This window comes from Coturnix japonica, chromosome 4, assembly GCF_054131305.1.
Source record: "Coturnix japonica strain WE chromosome 4, WE-NBRP24, whole genome shotgun sequence".
In the NCBI taxonomy this organism is placed as follows: domain Eukaryota; kingdom Metazoa; phylum Chordata; class Aves; order Galliformes; family Phasianidae; genus Coturnix; species Coturnix japonica.
The window spans coordinates 70,804,093-70,830,494 of NC_140666.1; the positions used below are offsets into that span (position 1 = coordinate 70,804,093).

The 26,402-nt window shown below is 41.6% G+C and overlaps 2 protein-coding genes across 9 annotated transcripts in view; one reads left to right on the top strand and one right to left on the bottom strand.

The window, feature by feature from the left end:
* N4BP2 (NEDD4 binding protein 2) overlaps positions 1-10,222 on the bottom strand; it is a 50,523-nt gene extending 40,301 nt beyond the window's left edge. The window contains exon 1 of one of the 2 annotated variants that reach the window (XM_085547237.1): positions 10,129-10,222. The gene's annotated coding sequence lies outside the window, so the exon portion shown is untranslated. The remainder of the gene's footprint in view (positions 1-10,128) is intronic. The other variant, XM_015862382.3, reaches the window with a different exon arrangement.
* Positions 10,223-10,247: 25 nt separating this feature from the next.
* Positions 10,248-26,402, top strand: part of PDS5A (PDS5 cohesin associated factor A) — a 65,324-nt gene continuing 49,169 nt past the window's right edge. For 3 of the 7 annotated variants that reach the window (XM_015862387.3, XM_015862389.2, XM_085547241.1), the window contains exons 1-2: positions 10,248-10,520; positions 11,347-11,517. In XM_015862387.3, coding sequence (XP_015717873.1) covers positions 10,494-10,520; positions 11,347-11,517 — 198 coding nt within the window. In that variant the 5' untranslated portion in view covers positions 10,248-10,493. Of the gene's footprint in view, positions 10,521-10,540; positions 10,687-11,346; positions 11,518-26,402 lie in introns of those variants that run through there. The other 4 variants (XM_085547244.1, XM_032444543.2, XM_085547242.1 and 1 more) reach the window with 4 other exon arrangements.

A 26,402-nucleotide genomic window follows, 5' to 3' on the forward strand; every position in this document is an offset into this window, starting at 1 on the left:
AAAAATGACCAACTCCCACAGTTCCCATTCTCCTGGAATGCTGCAGAATGGAATTTCTAAGTAGATGTAATACTAATTATGACCCCAAATTTTACTTTCAGCAACCTATTAATACCATCTGAGCAAACAAACACTTTTACCTGTCAAGAAAGACTTACTCCATTGTCTGATCAAATCATTTCCCAGAAGTTAACAGCCTGCCAGTTACAAGTGATTTATAAATGTTTACCTCCCACTGACTGCTAACATCAGATTACAAAACGCATAAGAATCTATTTGCTTTCTTTCAGCAGTGTTTTCTTAGAGGATTTATTTCGAAATACAGACCTGCGTATTTCACAAAAAATGTCTGAGTACAAAACTCTACACTATAGAAATACATGCTACATAAGTATCTTACGTGCATCCCATGTGGTGTCGACGTTTCTCAGCCACCAGCTCTACAAAAAAACCTGTCTGGCTACAGCAACCTTCAAGCTTAACCTCAGTCATGCTGCTTGTAAAAATAAATTAGGATCCATTTTATGGTCTGAAATCACCAGCACTCATTTATGAATTCAATTCCACTAACTAGTTTCTAAACTTGAATAACTTGTGTGCTCTACACCTTACACTGAAACAAGAAGCCAAGGAGATGGGGGAAGGGATTAGGGAGCGTTGAGCACTTAAAAAGAGCATCATAGACTACATTTCTTCCTCTTTTTTTTTTCCAAGGAAATTCTTTGTTCAGTGTGTGACTTCATGTCACTGTCACATGACAGAATCTCAGTTACTTAGATAGGAAACTGGCTCCATGGTTATTTGGTCACTGATGAACAGGGAACTATTATTTTTTTTTGCCTTTCCTGCTTTTTCTTTTTTTTTCTTTTCAAAATAACCCACCTTTTACTTCCACTTTACACCATTTCACACCCTCTGTCACTGGAAGCAGGGCCACATTCTTTCCCAATGAATAACACCAGCATCAAAAGAAACTCAAATTCAGAGCACTGCAGGCAGCTAAAGACCACCGTATGGTTTCAGATACCAAACATGACAGTACCTTTTTAAGTTTCCAGTTTATTCAGGGGCTTTGTAAAAAAAAATAGGGTTAATTTGGACATGCCAAACTCATGTCAAATCCAAGTCACAAGGCCGAGGGAGTCAGATCTGTAGCTCTGCTCCACCCTTCAGATTTGTATCTGTAACCAGATTTAGCTCACACACAATTCAGGATGTCGCAATTTGGATGTGGGCCCATCTTAATAGGCAAAAAAAAAAAAAAAAGAAAAAAAAAAAAGAAACTGTTAATACAACCAGCATGTAAAAAATGTTTAAGCTTTCTTCAAATGGATCATCGGACAATGAACTCTTTGAATGATCTGATTCCTGTTGCCTACGTTCCCCAAAACCTGGAAGAAAGAACATGGCTTAAAATAACATTGAAAGAGGAGCAATTCATTTGTTCAATGCACCTCTTCCATTACTGAGGTGTGATCTCTTCTCTTGTGAAGTGGTGATGGTTAGAGAGACCAATGGGTAGCTTTAATAAGAATTACATTACATCCTTATGTCACTGTTATAAACTGGCCAATTTTTGACATTACACATTTACTTTTCAAATTCAGCATCGATTAAAGGCACCTAAAAAGCAAATCCCTATATAGATTTTGTTTAAACCTGCTATTAGAACTTAGAGAAGAGAAACAGCACTTCTTCAATTCAAGCTTTTTTAATTTACCTGTTATCTCTACATAGCCAGGTTTGCTGTTTTGTGGCCAGCAGATGGTATCATCTGGTTGTTTGACTGTTGCCACTGTTACACACGTTTTTCCCAGGATCAGCAGGACAAGGGGAAATGGTTTTAAGTTGAAAGAGGGAAGATTTAGGTTGGATGTCAAGAGGAAGTTCTTTACTAGGAGAGTGGTTAGGTCCTGGAACAGGCTGCCCAGGGAGGTTGTGGATGCCCCGTCCTTGGAGGTGTTCAAGACCAGGTTGGACGGGGCCCTGGGCAACCTGATCTAGTAAATGTGTATGTTTGGTGGCCCTGCCAGGCAGGGGTTTGGAACTACATGATCCTTGAGGTCCCTTCCAACCCGGGTCACTCTGTGATTCTGTGATTAGCAAGAAGTCATTTACTAACCTTCAGAGCACCAAAACATCAATTAGGTATGTAGAAATAAAAGTCACAAAGTATTCTGATGCAGGTCTTAAGCTGAGCTGGAACTCCCTATGTAAATGGCAAGAAAATTACAACTTTTTTTTTTTTTTTTTTTTATTTGAATATGAACAGCATGCTCTAATTTGTAAAAATCTTCCAAGTTCTTTCAGCCAGTTGCAGAAAAGATTTTTCATATCTTCCTAACATGCAGAGCAAACTAGAAAGGAATTTGGTATTAAGCAAATATCAGCGGTACGGTAACTAGTTTTATAAATATCAGGACATCGCATAGTATCGTGTGCAGAATTTGGCTTCTTCAGATCAGCTTGAATTTGGCAACGGTGTAATTACTGATCATAAGTAACGATAATTAAAATATATCTGCAGTTCACTCAGGGCTCTTTTTTTCAACTTCCATCTCTCTCTTTTTTTTACTCCTATGAAACTCTCTCATGCTCAGACAGCTCCAGATCCCCTACCATGTGCACTCATCTCAGCTCCTCCCATTTCTTCATCTCATTCATACATCTTCCTGTGTTCCCACTTCTCATATCTGGCAGTGTGTTAAGGGGGGATCCTTTTTACTAAGGAAAACAGACAACCCCCAGAGCTGGAGTTTGGTAAGGCAGACTATATATTAATGTAAGTTAGCTTGAATTCCAGAAGCTGTAAAATATTTTTGTTTTATTTGTAAACTATGTCAGCACATTTGTATTTATTTAGTCACATTTCTTCCTTGTTATATGCAGCTGATTAGGAGGCTTAAGGACCTACTGCTAATTACTACCTAATGTTTTCTCCCCCTGCTGCTCTGTTCTTGCTCCGATCTTGCTCTGTTCAAACTCCAATAGGCTTGTCAACATATTTTATCATTTAAATCTTTTTTGCTATGAAGGTCTGTGAGAGAACATACTGTTACAGTTTTTGAAGCAAGGATACGAGCCTAGCGCATCAAGGCAATGTCAGAGCTAAATGACTCTGAAAAGCAATGAAGAAACTGACTCACTCAGCTTCTTCTCCACACGCTGGATTACAGATGGCTGCTGAGCAGATCTCGAAGGAAATTTTAAAAATATTGATCATATACAGATCAATGACATCCCATAAGCAAAAGCTGGGTACACATAAAGTAGCAGCTTCAGTGTTCACATGCTGGCTGAAAAGCCTTTGTCTGCATTTTTAATCGTCTCAGATAAACGAGGTTGACAGTTTTAGCCTGTGCTTAACTGAAAACACAAAAGATTAGGCATAAATATGCAGTGTCTGGAAGATAAAAAGAACAGTACCAATATATTTAAGAAAGCAAATGTTTACGTGCTAGATACAGTGTAGTTACAGTACATTACATGGAGAACATATGAGCTGCCCTGCCAATTTCAGACAGGATATAAATAGTGTTTTAGGTGCTGGTAAAATTGTAAGTGGATACATACTAGTCCTCTTTACAAACAGCAGCCCCTCTGCTGGCATTCAGGATCATGCCCAGTGCCAGCTACCATCATGGATTTTCCTACACCCAGTCATTGCAAATCTTTGGTTCACAGTCTGGCTACTACAAATACATGTATTGTTAAGCATTCATATCTTTCTTTCTCACTTCTGTGCTTGCTCTTGCCTTATCTAACCTACTTCTGGCTTCATCTGCTCAATTTCTGGTATTCTGTCCTCTCCTTAGAAACCCATCTTTGTTAAATATCCATTTGAACACTAGCTCAAATGAACTCAGTCACCAATATTGCTGTTATTGATCACTACGCACCAACACATTTAGAAATTAGAGCTTTCCTTTTACTGCAAACATCATCTGATGTAGTTTCCTCTCTCACCTACTGCCACACAATTCCAGAATTCAAATATATTATTCTATTTTTGTAAATTCAAATTGCACTTAATAAGGTTATAAGCTTTTACATTTAAGTTCCCAAAGGGGGTAGCACCATACATGGTATAAGGTTTTAATGAACACTTCCTCAAGCTATGCACAAAACACACAGACTGAATCATCATTAGCTGCTTTTCTAGCAACATAAACCTGTATGATCAATATATTTCCTGAGTTTGTTCAAAGGCAAACTGTAAAGATTCTTTTGCTTCAAGTCATACCCAAACACTTTGATGCTTCCTCAAGTATGATAAATGAAACCCTTTTTGAAGACTCTGAATACTACATGACATATCTATCCATCATGATGAGATGACCCCATCATTACACTATAGCTCTGAGATTTGCCATCCATTCATCACATCTCCTTTCATCATAATGGTAAATTCTAGATTTATACTCATTTGTAAAGTTTTGTACCACTCTTTTCTTTATTAAAAGCAGAAGGCATGGCATCCATAAAAGAATTAGGAGCAGCAACAACACAAATATAATCAACACTTCTCCTGAAGAAGCCTTAATCAGAATTTCACTACCACACAGCCTGATTTTTAAGCAGACCATAGCACAGTTCTCATCTAATTGGGGGAAGAAGGAGACTGCTCATATCATCTTCTCCCTTGTAGGTGGCTGCCGTGGGCTACGCTTTCCAGTCTTCCCAGTGGTATTTCCTTTAAAAGCAGTCCCATAAACTTAGAAAATCCCCAAATTTGTCTTGATTTCGAGAAAATCTCAAGTAAACATAAATAGCCATATGCTGAAATTACAGTTGTCATAAATGCAGATTTCCTTATACCCTGGCTGGGAATGAATGGATGAATGAATTAATAAATATAGTTAGGGAAGGACATTTCAGAACTGAAAAGCTGTATTTGCAATGGACTCACAGGCTGATGTCTTTATGTCTTATGTCTTCACAACTCCTTCTACTATGCAGCAATAAAAGTTAGTTAAAAATACAAGCTGTTTTTGAATATGCCAGAAGTAACTATACTTAATTAATAAGAATAGAATATTATGCTTAATGGTTGGCTACAGAGACTGTTCATAAATTCAATTATCTGGGATCAAATATATCCAATCAGAATCTGTCCAATAGAAACCATAACATTTTGAACAACAGCTGTTTCAGACACAGCTTTCCTTATATAAGCCTGGAAAAGACATTTCACCTCAAACAGTAGAAAGACTTAACTGGTGAAATGCTCCATTTTTTGCTGTAGCAATTTATGAATGCAAATCCTGAGAAATTATTGATAGGGACAGGAAGAAAATGGAAGTTTTTGAGCGTGGTGCAAGTAAAGGCTCTTACATATCTCTTGTACAGAAAAAGAAGATAAACGCTCCTATTAAATGCATTACTGGACAAAAGCAGACTTAGTTGTCAGAAATGACTAGGTGTAAATGTATGAACTTTGGACACAATGGGAGTAGAGACAGAAATACCCTTGAGAATGTAGTAATGGAGTGACAGGTCTTCATCATAGAGAACTGCAAGAAGGGAGGCGCATAGAAGATTTGCACAGATTGCTACAACTTCAGTTAGAGGATGCCCCAAACTAGTAATAGATTGAGGAGTCTTCTAAACATTCTCCTAATTTTGCTTTGAACAAAACAACTTGCTTCCAAAGCCATATTTGCTGCATTTATCACATGAAGGTGAAAGACTTTTCCTCCTAGCTTTGTCCCCGTTTTCAGGACAAAACCCTACTGCACTGCATTGGGCCCCAAGCACAAGAGCTGTTGGAAAGGGTCCAAAGAAGGTGGAAGAAAAGGCTGAGAAAGCTGGGCTTGTTCAGTCTGAAAAAGGCTCTGGGAGACTTCACTGTGGCCTTCCAGTACTTAATAGGAGGGACACCAACTTTTTATACAGGCAGATAGTAATTAAAAGGACAAGTGGGAATGCTTTTAAATTAAAAGAGGAGAAACTCAGGTTAAACATTAGGAAGAAATTAATTACTCAGAGAGTGGTGAGGCACTGGAACAAGTTGCCCAGAGAAGCTGCGGATGCCCCATCCCTGGAGGCCTTCAAGGCCAGGCTGGATGGGGCCCTGGGCAGCCTCATCCAGTGGGTAGCAGCCCTGCCCATGGGAGGGGTTTGGAACTGGGTGGGCTGAAAGGTCCCTTCCAACTCAACCATTCTGAGATTCTATCAGCCCTCAGTGAGAATAATTTCACTGTGAACACCCACTGGAATGGGATACACTTTGGAGCACTTTCATTATGGCAACCCACACTAAGAAACCCACCTCAGTTGAGTGTAACCACCATTCTCCATTTACAGAAGATGTATAAAACATCATTATATAAAAACAGGTAATTAAAACAATTAGATACTTTTATGCAAAGTACATTATGCTGCAAAATGTAATTACAAACATCAAGTATTTCTCTTAAGACCTAATGCAGCAAACATACAGGTTATAATTATAACTGGAGGAGCTGTGTACAACCCCATAGGTGAAAGAATGAACTGATGGACAAAAGGTGAAGAAGATCAGAAACATGGTCTAAAATCAGAGTCAAAAAACTGAAAGAAAAACCTTTTGTGCACAGTTGAGGACAAATATATATATATAGAATATATATATATATATATATATTCTAGGGTTTGAATTCACTTTGAATTCAGAGGAACCAAAATCGATCACAGGAGAAAAACTGTATTATTGAAAAAATAAATAGCTTTTCATTAAGAAGAAAAGTTCATAACTACAAAGCAATCTGCTAGATACTGAAAACTGGCTAGATGCTGGAGCTGAAAACAACAATGCTTTTTCTCCTTTTGACCCATTTGTTTGTTACTTAAAAAATTCAGCAGTGAAGGTCCACGCTCCACCTTTGCAGAGAGGTTCTGCAAAGCAGGACCTTTCAAGAGCACAGCTATTATTAGGAAGACAAGTGCTTTGCTAACCCACCAGATAGAATTTCTTACTTGTTTGCTAAGCTGACTGACAGATATGACTTATTTTGCAGTCCATACACTGCAGGGTCTTGATAGGACTGCCTCGTTCTCGATCATTAGCACTATCTGCGCCTTCTGTGCTAACAAAGACCTGAGAACAACCATTAAGCTGTTCCTGGAAACAAGGGCACATCGCTTAACTTAACAAGAGTTAAGGAATTCCCTGTGCTTAATCACTCCATGCTCTTCTGTTACACATGAAAGCTGGGCTGTTTTGTTCTGAGAATCTTTTGCTGCATTACTTCCCCTACAAGCAAAAAAAAAGACATATTTTTTTCCCTTGTTACTTTCCTTTACACGACATAGAGAAAGAAGTGGAACAAATATGCCTCAAGAGTATGTAGCATCCTTTGTTTGACTATAAATCTGACTATAAATTATGTTTTAGATTACAAGTGTGTTAAAAACAAACAAACAAACAAACCACTCAAAACATTGGATTAAATATATTCCACGAAAAAAGAAAAAAAGAGGTGGAGGAAAGATTAAAAATCAGTAAATTCCAATAGAAATGTCCCCAGGTAGGGACTCAGCAAAATGTGAGGACCAGATCTTATTATTAGACAGAGCCATCCATTAAAACCCAAGGGATCATATGAACCTGGCTACAGCTGTAAAAGCAGCAGAGTCCAAGTCAGATCTCAGCCGCACTCTGAAATTAGAAGGGTGAAGGTCAAATAAGCAAAGGCAACAAACCAGACACTACCAGCTGCAATCATACCTGCCAGCAGATTTCAGGACTGTTCATTAACAGTACCACAGGTCAGGTTATCTGAAGTCTTTATGTTTGCACATTGAGAAAACTAGATGCATGTATTCAGACTAACAGGCAGTTAAGTGTTCATAACTCCCTTAATCGGGGCTGGTATCAGAACCTCACACTTTGTTTTTGCCCGTTAGAATTTCAGGTGGTGCAGAAGTACGTATCCTGCTGCTCCTCTTCTGCTGAGACAGGCCACTGCCTAATCAGACCGTGATTACAGCATTTGCACCTACTCCTCTCAGCAACTTAGCTGATCATCATTTGCCTAAGATTCATTTCCAAACAGTGTATATCTGATAACACTCCTGCTGTGGACTACAGTACATCAGCAAGATGCGCTTTGTGTTGATACCAGAATCTACAGTCAGGGAGAGGCAAATCTTACCAGGGACAGAAGAGCCTACTGCAGAACTTCATCTGTGTTTAGCAGCTAAGGGCAACACTGATGCTGAAGACTGGCCAAACTCCTCAAGCTGCTGGCTAATTATGTGTGTACAAGCTGAAATGTACCATAAACCTTTTCTGGAACACTCAGCTTTCTACCAACGTGTTTTGGGACTTTTTAATACTCCACATACAAAATCCTGAGAATTAAGAATCCTTAAACATGACTCCACAGTAGTGACTAACTTCACTTTTTATCTGAAGCCTGCAAAAAAGATGCAGAGATCTCGGTCCACACAGTGAAGTGTTCAGCTACATGAGCAGCTTGCTCAAGATAAAATTCCAATTAAAGAAGCAATCCTTAGCTCTGACTGAGATCTTTTACCCGTCCCATTTAACTACATATTAGTTACACAGCATGCATACCTTATAATATAAGAGTTGTATAAGAGTATAAGAGTCTTGTATTATTTTTAGTAACTTCCATTCTATTTCTATTTAAATTACAGACAGCTCATATAGGTTCTTGATATATGCTTCCCTTTTTAAGTAACCGAATAATCTTCCAGAATTTGTTTCTGATTTATTGTGTTAATATAAGTATATTAAAAATGAGGAATCTACATCAAATTGCTTACATTCATCATTTGCGTTGGAAGCAAAGTATCTAATGTAAGGATCAAAAAGTTCCTTCAAAGTAAAATAGTTTTGGCAATATGTATTTTTGCACGTTTTTGACAGGTTGGCAGCTAGTCTGAGTCCCGCTTCCAAAAATCTAATCTAAACAGCACCGATGTTTAGGAAGAAACATTAAGCAGTTGACTTCTCAATCATTTATGTTTTAAAATCAGTACAGCTTCCTTAAAGCTGACTTCTGTACCCCACTCTTAGGGTCACTTGCCTATTGTGAATTCCCTAGTCCAACTTAAGCCTGGAGGGAATCTTATTTTATTAAAACCAAGCACTTAGAACCAGATCTAAGCCCTTTGCCACTCTAGATCCCAAAAGCATTAGACTTCCTTAAGCATTTCCCACAGCTCTCAGCCATTTTCACTGCCATCCTTCAGAGCTGGTTTCCATAGGCTGCAGACACCCAAGGCTTCCAGCTCAATCCAGGAAGACACTGCAGGAAACAGAGCATGAGTCTAGAAAGTTCAGTTCCTGCCCACACGATCCAGAAGTACCTGAGAGCTCCTCATGCTCCTGCCACTCCCCATAACCTGGCAGCAGGACCCTTCCTGCAAGCGGCAGGGATCACCTCCCTTCTGTTCCACACAACTCTGGTGCCCTCAGCCAGTCCTGCAAATGAGACACAGAGCTGGTCCGTGACCATGAATTATCAGCAGGACGAGCAAATGGATGGTACTTCCTGGACACCTGTACTTGGACACACGTGGCCTATAACACTGGCCAAAAAGGGATGGATAGATCCCGCTTTGTCAGTGACTTTCCAGACATATCAGAAAGTGGAAGGAATATGGCAATACATAGTCATTTTACAGGGAAGGAATCCCTGAGGGTGGTGGCAAGGCCCCTTCAGTCTGCACCTCCAGAGGTATAAACCTTCTGCCGGAGGTTTATACACGGAAATCCCATTCTGAGAAACTCATCTGCCAGCAGCAAAGGCAAAGCACCCAGATGTCAACACACAGATGCAAACCCGGCTGGAGAAAGGCCATTCCGTGCCACAGTGCCACCATTAACCGCTTCCCCTATTCACCACGCAGGTCAGCCCGGCCACCATCCCCACTTCGGAAACGTGGGCCGAGCGGTACCTGAAGCGCAGCCACCGACATGTGTCCGCTCGGCAGCCGGGAGCGGCCGGCCCCATCCGCGAGAGCCCGCGGCCCCTGAAACCGTGGCCCCTGATCCCTCGGCCCCTGATCCCCCTGATCCCCTGATCCCCGGCCCTGCGCCGCTTTAGGCGCCAAGCGTGAGGCAGCGCCGAGGCGGCCCGTCCCGCACATCGCCCCGCGTGCGGCTCCGCAACTTACTGGCGGCCTCACCCCGCCTCGGGGCCGGGTTCGTCCCGCCTGGGCGGCGCTGCGGGTCCGGGCCCGGGCGGAGGGAGGAGGAAGGAGGGAGGGGAGAAGGAGGGGGCGGCGCGGCGCGGAGCGGAGCCTCCTCCCGGCTGTTCTTCCCCGGCCGGACGGAGAGCGGCACTGTGTCCCCGCGGCGCGCGTTCGGCGGAGCCTCCCCCTCTCCGCTGCTGCCGCCGCCGCCACCGAGCAGCTCCCCCTCCCCCTTCCGAGCAGAGCCGCCGCACCGCCGCGCAGGGAGGAGGCGGCGGGAGCGGGCGGGCAGCGGCCGGCGGGGCGGCGGCGGAGCGGCGAGGAGCGGCCGGCGTGGAGGCCGCTCCATGCTGCACCTTCCGGAGCTGCGTGAGGTAAAGGCGGCTCCGCGTCCCGCGTCCCTCCCTCCCCGCGCCCCCCTCCTCCTCCTCCTCCTCCTCCTCCTTCTCCTCGTCCTCCTCCCCGCGGCCGGGGGGAGCCGTGCTCGGGGCCGGCCCGGTGTGTGGGGGGGAATCTTTGTGGGCCCCGCGGCGGCGCGCGGTGAGGGGCGGCGGGGCGCGGCGGGGCCGGGGGGGGGCTGGGCCGTGAAGTTGCGGGAACAAACGGAAAGTGGCGAGCGGCCCGGCCCCAGCCCCGGGGGGGGCTCCCACGGCCCGGGGGGGGCCGGGCGAGGGGCCGGGGGCGGGCGGGGGGGTTTTGTTTGCGATCGCCGCCGCCGCCTCCCTCCTTTCCCCCCCCCCCCCTCTCCTGTTGGTTCCTCTGCCTCCCGATAGTTTTGAGGCCTAACTGTTTAGGCCTCGGCTCCCGGCTCCGCGCCGCCGTGCCGGCTCCTCGGCCCCCTGCGGGCCGGGCATCGCGGCCCCGCGCCCCGCCTCGGCCGCCCGCCGTCCCCGGGGGCCGGGGCATCCTTCGATCGGGGCCGAAATTTCATTGTAAAATCGGCGGCTCCCAACTATCGGTGTTGGGCTGGAGCGGCCCCGCGATGAAAGGAGGCGGCGGCGGGGAGCGGAGGGGCCGGGGCGGCGGGGGGCGGCGCGGCGGCGGGCCCGGCCTCGGGACGGCGGGATGCGGCCGGGCGGCGGCGGGGGCTCGGGCGGCGCGGCGGGGGCCGGGGCCTTCTGCGAATTGAGGGCTCGAAATGGAAAAAGAGGGTTAGAAAGTCGGTGCCATTCCGCTGAACTTTTGTTTTCTGACCGATAGAGGCCGGTAGAGGACTGTGCAGAAGGAAAGTTTCTGAGCAGCGGCGCCAGGATGGACTTCCCGGCTGCCCAACCAAAACCCGCCGCCGATGGTAAAATCATTTACTACCCGCCCGGAGTGAAGGAGATCACCGACAAAATTACCAACGATGAGGTGGTGAAACGGTTAAAGGTAGGCCGGCCTGGCCCCTCTTCTTGCAACTTTTGCTTCGCACAGTAAACGTGTCTCAGGACTGCCCGAGTTCTCCTGTCATAGCTGAAATGTCTCCCCACCCTCAGACATTCGTATGAATGCCATTTCCTTGCTTGTATCCAAAAGAGGAGGAATTGTTTTTTATTTGGTGACTTTCCTCTCGTGTTCTCTCAAAGCTGGAATCAATATGGAGAACTGCTGATTTGTACGTGAAATGCATCCACGGTGTTGGAGGGGGTTCTGAAGTGGGGTCATAATCGCTAATTTCAGGATATATTGCCAGTCTATTTGTTGATGAGCTAGGAGGTATCCCTGGGTTCCAGCAGAGTGAGATTCAGTGGGGTGGGGGGAAATGATCAGGTCTAGTTTAGGGTATTCTGGACAAAAAAGACAGCATTGCTTATAACTAGCAAAGGTGAATTTCTGGAATTCATAGGTGGAGCTTTGGAATTGATTCCTATGTAAAAATTAATCAGGTTTTGCAGTTTAATACAACTCAAGTGTCTGGTGCTTGTCAAAGTTGCTGGACTTTCATAAGCAAAAGGGATCATTGTTGTAAACACACCATTTCTGCTTGTTTGACAGCATCCTTGAGGACTGTGAGGTTTTCTTTCCTATAGATGCATGAAATACTATGATACAGTACTATTATTTCTCAACATTGTGCCAAAAACAGAGAAGATTAAGTACTGACCAAATATTAGCACAGTTCATTTGTTAGCACCATGGTCTTTGGACCAGAATATTGTTGTGCCCAGGGTGGAGATGTGGTTTTTTTGAGAACAGAAATATTCTCTTATCTGCTGATGTGTTTCCCATCACAATCATATCCCCTCAAAGACTGAAAGATAGAAATTGAGGTCTCACCCAGTCGCTCAGCACAGCGGAAAGCACCTGAACTATAAATGTGAAGAAACAGTAGGCACCGTTCTGTGCTCTTAGTGCAGCCAGGGCCTATGTCAGTTGTTTGAAAATTGAAATGAATGAAAATTGACCTTGTCCAATTACAGATGGGAAATTTGTCTGTTGAATGCAAGAGTCGAACCTGGTGTTTTCAAAACTGCGGTGGGGTATTGTTACAGAAGAACCTAGAGCTGTGTTAGGACAGAGACCTGGAATCAAAGAGCATGTGGGATGGGCAGGAGTGCAGTTTTGAAACCTTCACGATAAATGGGTATTATTATTATTCTAATGGGAGAACTTGTACTGGTGAAAACTTGTACTAGAAAACAAATAGTAGGAATTCCAAGTCATACATATGTATCTCATTGAATTTGCCTGTTTGTGTGTCAGATGTGACTTTCAGGCTAAGAGGAGCTGTTCTTTTCTCATTCTTTACCAAGTGCTGTTAAGGAATTCTGCTGACCTCAAGACTGTAGACTGATGGTAAATGGGAGCAAATAGTTTGGTAGCAGCTTCATTGTTGCTTAAGCAACAAAGAAAGATTTTCCTTCTGATGCTGGTATTGCTTAATCTGAGTTTGAAGGTTTCTTTTTAGCCATTGTTCACTTTCCCAAAACAGCAAGAAAATTGGAAGTAGAACAGTACCTTTTAGAACTAACCCAACAAATATTCTTTCTTTATTTTTGCTTAAAAGTGAGCATTAATCCTTGCATATCAATTCCGTGTTTCTTTATATCAACTTGTTTTACAGGAAGAAAATCACATTGGCACGTGGAATGTAATACAGTACTTTGATAGAAATGGATGTAAAAGTTTTGTTCAGTTTAAAGAGAGCTTCCAAAGCCTTAAATATTGATAGAAGCCAGCTTGAGCAAGATGTACAAATTCAGGCTCATTTTGATCCAATTCTTGCATCTGTAGGGTTTTTGCCTTGGCCAAGATCACCTAAAGATGCTGTGTGTGTCTTTTTTAATGTATCTTGGTGTTTTGATAGCCACCGTTCTTGGTGCATGCACATTTTTGTTCTCTGACTTACTAAAGGCACAGTCAACTTAATTGGCTGCAGATTTGTGTTGATATTAGCAACTTTGCTGATATCACATCTGTATTTTTGTGTCCAGGCTTCTACTCATAATGAAGGCTTTTCTTATTATTGGAACTTGAGACATTCTGGGCACCTGTCCCAGAGTGCCTGAGCAGCAGCTTTTGTGCCAAGGACTTCTAAAAAGAGTGTTTTCCTATCCGTTCTCTCCTTCTGCTTCGGGCTGTGGGTGATAAAATGTAGGCCAGAATCATTTGCAGTGTTTTGATATATATGTATGATAACAGCGCTGCCCCAAAGATGGAGGCATTGAATTTTCAAATCAGCATGTGCCTTCTGAGCAGCACTGAAAGGAAAAGCCTCTGGATTGCATGTGTTTGTTGCATGAAGCACCAGGAGCTCAGGTACTTCATGGTGTCAAAGATGTTTTTTAGTGTATTGGGTCAGTACCTTCTTGGTGTAGGATGGTATGCCATGCGGAATCTCAGCCATTAAAGAAGCAATTCTATCAGTACTGTGCTATGTCTGGGGACAAATGGCCTGAGCTTAACTGAATCTATTAAATGGACAAATGAGGCAGCTACCAAGTAACAGTTCTGAAACTCCCTGCAAAATACAATGGCTACAAAAAAACTGGGGGCAGATAATACTGCTCTTTACAGTGCACCAGTTCATTATATAGCAGTTGCTTTCAGAGCTATAACTCAAAATGTTTGTCACATTAGTAAGGTTTGTAGGGTGAGATAATGTATTTTATTTAATAGAATGATACAAGTGGAAAATAAATAATTCAAGTCACCCATGCCCTTTTTCAGGTCTAAAATGAAGCCAGCAACTAAATACCAGTTGAGAACTATTGTGATATCAGTGTTATATTTTTTCTTATAATGTAGTTAAAGGCAGCCTGAGACACTCAGCATCTGTCCTGTAAAACTTCTCAGTGACCTCAAAGTTAAAACAAATTATAATAATCAACTGTTGAAACTTTTTCAGGATTGAATATATGTTACTGCCTTGTCCAACTTGTATAAACCTTGCATGCTGTTGTCAGGAAAATAGCAAATTTCCTTGGTCACAAGAGAATATTTTCAAGTGATTTATATGTAGCCTTGTCATCATTAGGAGTAGGGTTAGTAGCAGTGTAATTGATTGTCACAGATACTTAAAATAACCCAATCAGTCCAAAATGCAGAGAGATTCTCACAGCCTTTAAAGGTGATGTGAGATCTGCCATTGAAAGGTGTCTGTCTTTGCTGCTTGTCTTCCTACCCATGTTCTCTATCTTCTCAACAAGTGTTTTGTTTTGCCTCGTGGTAAAATTGATGGGTAAACACTTAGTAGAAAAAAAAAAATTACTGCATCAGTTTTAGCCTGAGTCATTTTCTTGCCTGGTTCTTCCCAAGAGCTGACAAATGCTTGTGATGGCCTAGGAGAGAAGGCAGCTGATTTGGGGGGACAGTTCTGTACTGAAGAAACTTCAGATTGGATTTCAATGTTTCAAAGTCTGCGACATTCAACCGACATCTTGCTTTGTGACAGCCATGCAGAAACTTTAGTAAAGTCCCCATTTTTATCTTGCTGTTAATATTTTTTTCAGTAGAACTGTTGTGTGATGTACAAGTTCAGTACAGGTTTGTATTGATAACTACACAATTTGTTAAGTGTTTGAGAGATATGTAGGAAAAAGGGAAGTGTTTGTAGTGCAGCTCTTGGCTTTCCATATACATATCAGTCTAAGCAATCCTATTTCATCAAATACGTACAAAGTATGTTTACTTAGGCACTGAAATGCATAAGTACAAGAGCAGTTTCTGAAACTTTATGGAAGAATGGAGTGAGATATATTTCAGTGTAGAGATTGAAGGCAGTGCACGTGAAGCTCCAGTGAAATCAGGGTTCTGTGGGTTAGAATTTGTTGTGGGTTATACAGTCCTTTGTCATAGTTGAAGTTGCATTCTGGCTTTTGTTCTGGTTTTCTGGCTGGGGGTCTTCCCATAGTTCACAATGAGTCCAGCAATCTTGTCACTTTTGCATGGTAACAGTCCAGCAAGATGTTTTCTGTGAGATTTTTTTATCCCCCTGTCCTCCAGTTCCCCCCTGCTGCCCCACCCCGAGGCCCAGCATGTGATCATCTGGATTAGTGCTCCTGGTGTGCCCGGCAGACTTCCTTATCTCGTCCCTTGGCATTTCTAAATTAGCTGATATAAACAAACACTCCCAATCCTTCCCATTGTCTTTCTGTATGTTCCTTGGGTTATTAGATGTTGTCTTCTTTGTAGTTGGGCTTGTTGTGCTTTTATCTCTGGAAGATTATCCTTACATCACTAGAAATTGTTAACGCTAATAACTGATGCTAATTATTCACAGAATTTTTTTAGATATCTGTTACATAATTTTAAAATTAAGTTGGTTTTTTTTTCCCCCTCTTTTAATGTTTGGATTAAGCTGGATGTCTGTGATTAAATTAAAAGCAAAGTAAAGTAAATTAAGTAAAGACTCACCTGATATTTCTTTATATGGCCTTTGGGATTATATGGTGTGCTGGCTGGAACTTGGATCCACACATATGTTGTTATTTTGGAGGAAACTGAAAAATAAATAATAGAATGTCATCCAGGAGAAGAAAACCTGGTTCATATTGTCACATGCTGGGATTTGGTACTTTTGATGAGAAAAAAGATCCATATTACGTATGTTGGATTGCATTAACTAAGCACTATTTGCCAGTAAGAGATGACATGCGCGTTCTTGTGGCTTAGACCTCTGACTTGCATGTCCATATGTGCTTAAATGTAAGAATTATAAGTAGCTTTATAGAGGTTGCATTACTAGGTTGCAAAATGATCCACAGATAATTAATTATTCTAACACTTCTTAAATTCCATTAATTGTATTTAACTGCACACTGCAGTTAGCAACGTTCTTGAGCTATTGCTGGCCACGGAAGCCTAAAGCCAAATTTCTAATTTTAATTTGCTCATAGTTTAATCTTTTTAATTAGTTTGACTCTGGCAACAATCAAGTTTTTCATTAACTGGGACAGGCCACCAGTCAGAGAAGAAGAAATCTTGTACTGATTTTTTTTTTTTCCCTTTTCTCCAATGAAGTACTATCTCTTTACTTTGTAATTGCCCCAATTTCCTCAATCCTTGGAGAAATAGACCACATAGGTTCACTTGGATGTTATTTTATTTCAAATTGATTGATGACTAAATCCTTTTCAAAGATAATCTTATGTTATAACTACATCAGTAATTATTAGCTGCTTCATGTATATAATATTAATCTAATGGTATCCTGGCAATAAAAAATATAAATGCATTATAAGAGAAGAGCAGTCCTGGTTTGGAGATGGAGGTAGGGGTGGAAACTGAAGTTTGCTGAGTTGCAGTGAGAACATCTGATGATGAACCACTGAAATGGACAGGCTAGGCCAGAAGTCACTGCGTCCTTGTTTATTCTAATCCAAACCTCAAAGGATTATTAATAGTTCTGTGCTTAGTGGGTTGTTGTTGTTGGTTTTGTTAATTCTTTTGGTGAGGGGTTGGTATGAGCCCTAGTTGAAGAGCTGCCCCACTGAGAAGGGGTGGAGTAACAACCACAGAGTTGACTTTAGGGGTCTCATTTGGCAGGTCTGAGATGTAACTTCTGAAGTGACTGTGCATTTTGCTCATTCATACTGCATGGTTCTTTGGTTTCAGTTACAATGTGGAGTGCTTAGCACTTCTTTGAATTAAGCCTCTTCTTTCTGCCTAGGAACCCAGAAAAGGACACATTTTCTGCTAAAAGTTTTTTTGCAGACTATACAACAGGCATCCTATAGATACTTTGTAATAGGTGACAACAGAGCAGTTATAGGTTGGATGGTGCCCTGAGCAGCCTGATCTAGTATTAAATATTGTACAGCTGTAATTATACAAAGGTAAATTAGATGGATAGCCAAAGATTATATAGGAAAGACTCACCGATGTTAAGGCTCACAGTCAAGATGCTCGCCAGTGTTAAGGCTTGCTGTAGAAACTCCACACAGGAACAACCTCTAAAAAGAGCTGCTGCCATAGTGGTGGTCAGCCCTTAAATGGGATCTAGGAGAGGTGGAGTCAAGCTCCACCCTTTCTGGGAGCACAGCTGAATTACTTTCCCCTGTGCTCCTACAGATGACCGTCACTTGCCTCATATGGTTAATCAGAGGTTCAGGCTGTGATTACCAGTTTCCCATACAAATGTGGAGGTTGGTGGACCTGGCCTGTGGCCTGGGTGTTGGAGATTCGTGACCCTTGAGGTCCCTTCTAACCCATTCTGTGAGACTGTGATAGCATGATCAGTTGCCTAACAAGGCATAAAATACTTCTGCAATATTTTCCTTCATTTATTGTCTTGCAGCATCAATAAATAAGTTCAGAAGTGGCTTCAAGGCTTTGTTTGTTTGTTTTAGATGCACATAATCACGTAGCAGATACTGTATTAACATTGGGATTGAGGAAATGGTACAGAGGTGTGATATGTATAGATGTAACTTGGACAAGAGATTAATTATGGTAAAAGCATAGAAGATAATTAATGACAGATTGTAGATTAGGAATTTCTGGTTTTGCTCCCCTCTTGTGGAGGAAGAACATTAATTTAAATTGAAAGGTGAAACATAAATATTGTTTAAGATCAGCTGTTTCTCAGGGATGTACTGGAAAGCTGTGGCAAAGCAGAGCTGAACTTGGTTTGCAGCAGTGGCACGATTTAATCATGTAAATCACTTACTTTAGGTGGGTGTGCCTGGCAGTATGTGTTTTTATGGTATAAATGTGGAAAACTCCTGCTGTATTCAAACATTTTAAACTAAGTTTGGATACAAAATCCTATCCATATTGCTGCCTTCCTACAAGGAGTTGGTATGCATCAGTTTGTAAAACAGCTCAAGGCTCATAAACAAAGTGTTAACCTCACAGTAGTGCCATGAGATGAGAGAAGAAAAATTATCTCTTGGTTTGCAGACAGTAGCGTGGAGATGATTGATAGGAAGGAAAATGAAACACTGTCTGAGTTTACTCTTATTCCCCATATGCTTGAATCAATTCATGTTACTTTGTTTACTTAATGCCTACGTGCATCTTTTGCTTCCAAAACAGATAAATGAATTAGCAGATCATTAGTTCGCAATGTGTATTAGAGCCACTTTTGTATTTTAAAGGAACCAAACTTGCGTAGCTCCCATTCCGTGTTAAACATTCTTCATATATAAAGTTCCTGTACAGACTGCAGTATGTCCTTAATCCCTGTTGGTACCTGGAGATGTAAAACACATGCTTACTATCGGTGTCACTCAAAGCAGTGTGTGTTAGCCAGCTTTGCAGCTGCACTAAACTAATGAGCTGTATTCACACTGCTGTGCTGCCATCAGATTTTGGGTTATTGCAAAGGTGTCTTAAGCGTGATGAAGTACTAGAAGTAAAGAAAGATAGAAGGGGGTTACAAAGCGTGTTCCTGCTCAGAAACAAAAGTTAAAATTTTCTCTTTCCTAGATATCCTAAATGTTTTATTAATGTGTGACAGATGAGACACGCTTATCTGATAGAGGTGTCGGAACTGCAGTGGTGGGATCTGTTTTGCAGTCATGGTGGGGGGAAGTTTCATCAAAACTTACTATGAAGGGTGGTCAGCCTATTTAATGTCTTCGTTTTCCTTAGCTTGCCCATTTTCTTCTATCTGTTTGATAAAGTTACTCATCTTCATGACATTCTATTGTCATCAGTACATACAGCCTGTTACCTTTGCTGAAACGCTATTTGTTTGGGGTCATTGGGAATTTTAGGCCTTAAAGTATGTTGTTAGGGTTGCGTTTTTTAAATACCTTTTCATATGGTGGCAAAGTATGTTCGTAAGCATTAAAGGGATGCATGTTGGTTGGTTTGTTTCTATTTAAAAATACCCTTTTTGGTTGATGCAGGGAAAGAGAAGGTTTTACAAGGATTTTGGATAAATCAAAATGTTTTGCAGTGCTTTTCTTTTCCCCCCTTTCTTCTGTACTGGGTACAATACGTCCTTAAGAGGCTTACACTTATGGTAGCGGTTAGTAGTGTGAACATCGCTTTGCAGTCACTGAACAGTTCCCTTCCATCTACAATTGTAGTCTTTCCTTCTTAGTACTTTCTCTGGACATAACCTGATTAACCATCAGGGAATAGCTTCAGATGCTAATCTTGAAGCTGTTTTATTGATATATCTGATATGAGAGACCACAGAAATGCCAACTTCACTTGGGCTTACCATGAAAATCCTGTTACTGTAGTTCTTGTTGCCTGAGAATTAGCCTCACAAAAAAAAGATAAAAGCACATAGTTGAATGCAGGAGGTGCTTAATATGAAGATGATCTGAAGTTTCGGCCTTGCAATTGGATTGTTTGATGCTGCAGTGTGGGTGTGAAAACAGTACTGGAATAAATTGCTGTTCCTGAAAATAAACAAACAAAAAGTGTTTGACTGTGCTTCTGTTATCCTTCTAATGGAAGGAAAACGATGGCTGATTGTTCCCCTTCAGACTTTTATTTTATGTTCGGGTAGATGGTGTTCAAAGTAGGGTAAGTCATGTTACCTTAATGCAGCTTTGTGTTCCTGCTCTGAAATGTATGCATGTACTTAATGACCCAAAGTGCAGTAACACTCGTGTACAGTAAGCTCATCACTGAAATTTAATCAAACCAGCGTCATAATTTAGTAGGGAGTTATTTGAAATTAAATTTCAAGGAACATAGAAATTCTTCTTGTGATTTCAAATGATAAAATACAGTATTCAGTTACTTCTCTCTCACTCACTGCAGTGCCTCCCTGTGAGCTTCAGTTTGATGTCCTCTTCAGTTTGAAAGGATATGACTTTTCTAAAACACTTTGTCTGCTTGGAACAGCAAAGAGGAATCATTCAGAATTATACCCCGTTGTTTGTGCAGTGACATAATGGTATGAAAGGGTACCTGTAGGGAAGTTTTTATCTCATTGCTGGAACAGCTTAAGAATTAAATAGTCTTTTCTTAGTTTTGGTGGTAGAAACAGAATTCAGCATTCTGGGAAGAGGTGGGGAAGGTTACCCTATGGACTTTTTCTTATATTTAAACAAGTGATTCTTTCTCAGCATTGAATTGCTGGCGAGTTAACAGTCATTCACTTAAAAATTAAAGCAGAAAGAAAAGCAAGAGAATTGTAAAGGGTTTTGCTGAAAATACATTTATTGAAATACCTTACTCAGTCCTTTGCAAATGTAGATGGTACACGTCACCATTTCTGCAAAACCTCTAATCCATCTCTAAAGCTTCTCTGAACTGGAAGTACTATCTTTGCTTCTGTCTGTAAATGATAACTAGGATGATCTAGGATTCCTGATCTAGGAGTTGCCTTTGTGAGCTGTTAGTGACTTGGTTTTCTTAGCAAACATCCATGGAACATAAAGGTAGGCATAACTCTGCAGCCTAAGGAAAAATAGAAAAGCAGGAAGTAAGATGTCAGCTGTATTCTAGTTGAAACGGGTAATCCAGACAGCTTTGAAATGATGAGATTTTGGCTTGAAGATACGGATCTCTCTTTGTAGAATATGTTCATGTTGGTACAACTGGAAGTGAGTCAGCTGAAAACCTAGTAAGTTTTAAAAATATCTTTTGAACTGGGAGTGAAAAGCAGTTTAAAGTCTATATTTGTAAAACTCAGCTGGGGAAGTGAGCGCAGCACATGGCATTTTCCAAAGGTAGTCCTACCCTCCCAGCCTTTGTTTCCTGTAAAGATTAAAATGCCTTCAGTCAGATTGCAAAGTAGAAATGCTACCAGTTAATTTTGCTTAATTTTGACATTTTTACCCTGGAACTTTGTTTTGGATCTTGTGCTCAAATGTCGGAGCACTGTGATCCGAACTGGATTTGTTATGCTGATATGAAACCGTATTCATCCTCTCCATGAGTTCTGTACTGCAGCTTATCTCTTAAACTTTCTCTGTCTCTTGAGAAATGGCACAGCAGGATTGTACCCTAATTCACACTGTCTTAACCTTAAGAATCATTTCTACTTCAGTCAATATATGGGCTGTGATGAGTATAAATGTTTCTGAATGCAAACTGATTCAGTGCCTATCAATGCTTTGGTTAAAGGGCTGCAGCATGAAGTGGCTGTGTGTTGTGTATCACAGAATCACCCGGGTTGGAAGGGACCTCAAGGATCATGTAGTTCCAACCCCCCTGCCTAGCAGGGCCACCAAACATACACATTTACTAGATCAGGTTGCCCAGGGCCCCGTCCAACCTGGTCTTGAACACCTCCAAGGACGGGGCATCCACAACCTCCCTGGGCAGCCTGTTCCAGGACCTAACCACCCTTCTAGTAAAGAACTTCCCCCTAACATCCAACCTAATGGATGTGTCATCTTAGTCTGAGCTGACCTGCATAGCAGATAGTTTAATCTAGTCTAAAAGCAAGTTAGTTTATCTGAAAATACAAAATGTAAGTTCTCTTGTGTATCAGATCTTGGAAGCTGGCAGTTCTTGCATCGTTGCACCTGAGTACTTGGAGTATTCTAAGTGATGCTGCTACTGAAGGAAAGCTTTTTATCCTTATCCCTGCTGCTATTGCTATTCAGACAGTTCCAATTCAAAGTCATTTTCCTTCTTTGAGTCAGCAGTTCTCTCAAAGGTGTAGAAGTAAATCGAGTCTGTGAAGACTAAGATGAGAAAAATGAAAAACAGGTATGGAGTGAGGAAGGAAGTGTGGAGCAGTGGAAATAATGAAGTTGGAAAGGATGGAGTTGCTACACCAGTAGCTGGAGGATTACTTTAATCAAACCCTGCTGTGTTTCACTGTATTGGAATGTGTGGATGGGCAAACAACAGAGCCACACAAGTGGTCTTGCTTGCTTGTGGACCATCTATTTCCCACATGCCACTCCAGGTGTCTCTTTCACCTATCGGATACTGGAGTGTGGAGCTTATCCCATTCAAAATGTTTCTGTCACAGGTTGGTTTTCGTCTGGATCAATGCAGCTTACACAGTCATGTGCTTCCATCTCCTTGTGCTGGCAGAGTCTGTGCGGCAGTCTTGGGGTGGTACAGCTGTTACATTCAGTAACAGTTTGATCTGGGACGCTGTTCATTTGGTTCAGTGTTATTAGATCAACTTAAAGATAAACTAAACTGCACCGTGAGATTGGGCTGAAGCAGTCCTACCCTCCCCTGTGGGGCTACTTTTGTCTTGTCCTGACAATAGCACTTGTACAGCCACGTGGAAGTTTTCCAGTATTGCCACTTATCGATCCCGTGAGTGCTGACACAGTGAAGGGATAGAACTGGCAGATTTAGGTTAACTTGCATTGCAGTAAAATTGCACCCAAAGAATTGCTGCAGCATCTGCCCCCATCCCTGTTTGGTGGGACAAAATGAAGTGTATCTCTTGTTTCAGAGAGCTTCAGCTTTAAATATGAGCAGCGCACTGCAGTGGGAGTCCATGCTGTGTTCATACACTGGTGTGAATTGTGCTGGTGCTGGTAATTTCAAATTGATGTGAATGTTGTGAGATCCTGAATGAGTTTTGAAATGTTCTTAACTGATTGGCTGCTAGAATAATAGATCGTACCATTCATGCTAATATGTGACTGCTTTCAAAATAAACTGATTTTATGTTGGAGCTCTGAACTGGTGGCTGTCATATATAATGAGAGGTTATTAGCCTTCTCCTTTGCCAAGGAATGCTTGGTTTCCTCTTTCCTCCCATTATTATATTTTTCATTTGAACAAATGAAATAGAATTTGAGGCTTCAGTGTTTTTCAGGCTGCCCTATGCCTGATGGCTCACAGTTCTGAAATAGGATTGTGATTAGGAGATGTGGGCTTTGATGTTTAGTCTGGTCTTTTCCTGTTCTGCAGTCCAAACTACTGAGTCTTGTGCTGTGACTTGAACTAGAGTGGGCGGGACAGGCCAATGCTTGCAAACAGATTTGTCCTCTTGCCAGTTCTCATTCTTTTTCCCTCTCCTGATGCCTGCTGCAGTCGATTGTTCTTTAAACAAAGGCTTGTATGAACTTACATGTTCATACAGAGAAATGAACCTTCTAGATAATCACACTTTTTGTACCCCCAAGCAGATAAGCACCAGAAAGAGCTTGCTCTTTTTTCCCTGCCAAGCATGAGCTAATAAATACTAGAACCTTTTTCTGTCAACCTAAAGCCGGCATTAGTAACACTCCACAGGACTCATAGATAGACCACGAGTTTACTGTTAAGCATTCATCTCTTCCACAAATACTCATAGAAAGCAAAAACGCTTCTTAAAATGTCAGTCATTTAACTTGTATTTCTTATGCTCTCAGGTTCTGAAAAGTCTGCAGACTTTTATTAAGGACCCCTTGATTATACAAAAAAAACCTGAAACATTTCCGAGCGTAATTTTGCTTATTCTTTGAAGATGCAGCGTTAGCAGACAGCTTGTGCTTTTGTGGTGGTGTGTGCATCAGAAATCTGGAGTTGCCGAACTTCAGAATTTTGCCTTTTTTTCCCTTAGCAATATATATGTAATATATGGAAATTTCTTATGAAAATAACTGCACAGGAATGATGCCAGAAACTGTTGTATGAAGTTGTATGGGTAATTTTGATTATACAGATCTTCTCCTTGAAATTATTTGATTTCATCTCATGTTCTTGAGGGAGTTTGTGGCATGTTTTTAGTTGTTTCAATTCATATTATTATTATTATTCAGAATCTGTAACTGAAGTCCTTGTCTGATTATATAGGGAAAAACTATAAGCGACTGGTACCAGTCATGAGCAATGAATCAACTGTTCTGTGGCTTGACCAGTGCAAAGAAACTTGGATATGTTGGTAATAGATGATGATGCTGTTGCAAAAAGAACCCGTGTAAATGTTAAACTGAATTTGCATTGTCTTAATTAAAACCAGAATGCACCCACAGTGGACTTAGTGAAGGTGAAGGGGGAGAAGGTGTCCTGATTGTTACAGAATTGTAGGGGTTGGAAGTGACCTGTGGACATCATCAAGTCAAACCTCCTTGCTGAAGTGAAGCTCCCCAGAGTAGGTCATGCAGGTGGGCATCCAAGCAGGCTTTGAGTATTCCCAGAGAAAGAGATTCCACAACCTCTGCGGGCAGCCTGTTCTGTGTCACCCTCCTGTTATTATTGCTCCTGTTCATCTTCCTGGACTTCTCTGAGATTGACTACTACATATATATAGCTTAAGTGAATATTAGATTATAACTTACATGTATTATATATTCCTTGTATCTCACTTTCCTAGGAATTGCCTCTTTTCTGAAGTCTTCCTTTTGATGTGTAAAAATAGCTCCTAAGCAAATTCAAAACAGATGTTGCAGTCTCTGTGTCAGCCAGGTATGGATGGCTATGATGTGTGTTTTCACACAGCTTTACTGCTGTCAATGTAATAAGCTTGTGAGTGAGCAACCAGAGCTCTGGCAAAAGACATGCGTAAGTTGAAACTGAACAAGGCAGTGGATTCACATGGACAGCAGGAAGCTGCTTTATGAATCCTTCAGTTTCCTTTGCCAGTTGTTTCTCTGATTTTATTTTATTATTATTATTTTTAGTCTATTTATTTATAATTTTTTACTGTTCATCCAGCACTGCACTTACCACTGGTGTAGAAACACCACTAAGATTCAGATGTGGGGTAACACCTTCTGCTCTCTGTTTGATTAGGGATTTCATCCCTATCCTCATTTTGATGATTAAACATTCCCCTCAGTATAACTTGGGCCACAATTTGCCATCTTCTCTAGTAATTTCCAATGAAATAAATGGTCAAGTATTTGGTCCCAGCAATTTCTTGAAGGTGCTAAAAGGGTTTGTCTCAATGCCTGAGTTTTAGACACTGGAGATTTTGCTTGATAGCTTTGTTTCCCTGACCATAAATCTTGGCTAACAGCACGTTTACGATTCCAAATCGACTCCTGCAGTTCTTAGAGGCTGTTGTAAACCTCTGCAAACAATCTGTAGGCCAAAGTGCACTTGTAAATTCCTCATTTCTTTCAGATGCACTGCAAAATATTTAAACATTAAAAATGATCATAAAAAAAAGTAAGCAAACAAAACCAGCAAAGCAATACACTGCTGAATCTTTGTAGAACAGAAAAGTGAGAAAACACGCATAGCAAGATACTACAGTCTGCAGGCTTGGGATAAACTCTTTCAGGATGTGACCGACCGACATGCGATGATCATGAAGGTGATTTAACAAAAAATCCACAGCAACCAAAGATTATACCTATAGAACGTGAGTTAAACGACCAACGTTACCTACTACATAGGTAGCTTGTGGGCTTTAGGACCTGAAGGCAATAACTTCATAAGCTAGAATGCTGTTAGATATGAACAGCTAAATGGTGTGCTTTGGTATCGCGTGATTCATTTTAACAGTCACGTGGTCAATAAGTTAGTGTTCTCCTTTACAGTTTGTAGGTGAGAGATCAGTTGCATCCTTTTGTAGATAACTTTTCCTGTCTTCTGTTTTCACAGTCAACGTGGGGTTTCTTGTTTGATTGCTTTGTTTCTGTTTTGTTTTCTAAATTGCTTTTTGTGGACTGCTATTCTGAGATCACTGCAGCTGAGCACATGAAGTTTATTTGAATCTCTGTTCACTTTTTGAGGAAAGGAAGCAAAACAAAGATCATTTTTTAACAATGAGGCATTATTTTTGTTCTTTGCTTCAGGCTGCTGGAAGCCAGTGCACTTATGAAGTGTGTGCTTGCTCGTGTTTTCTGGGCAGCTTCTGTGTGCTGAGGCCTGTGTCTCAGTCACACGTGCAGGCATTTGTGAGATGACCCAGTCTAATGCCCATGGGTGCCAGATCTACGTTCACACTTGGGGCACAGGCCGGTATTGCTTCAGGTGTCTGAGCATACAAAGGGAATCAGCTTCATCATTCT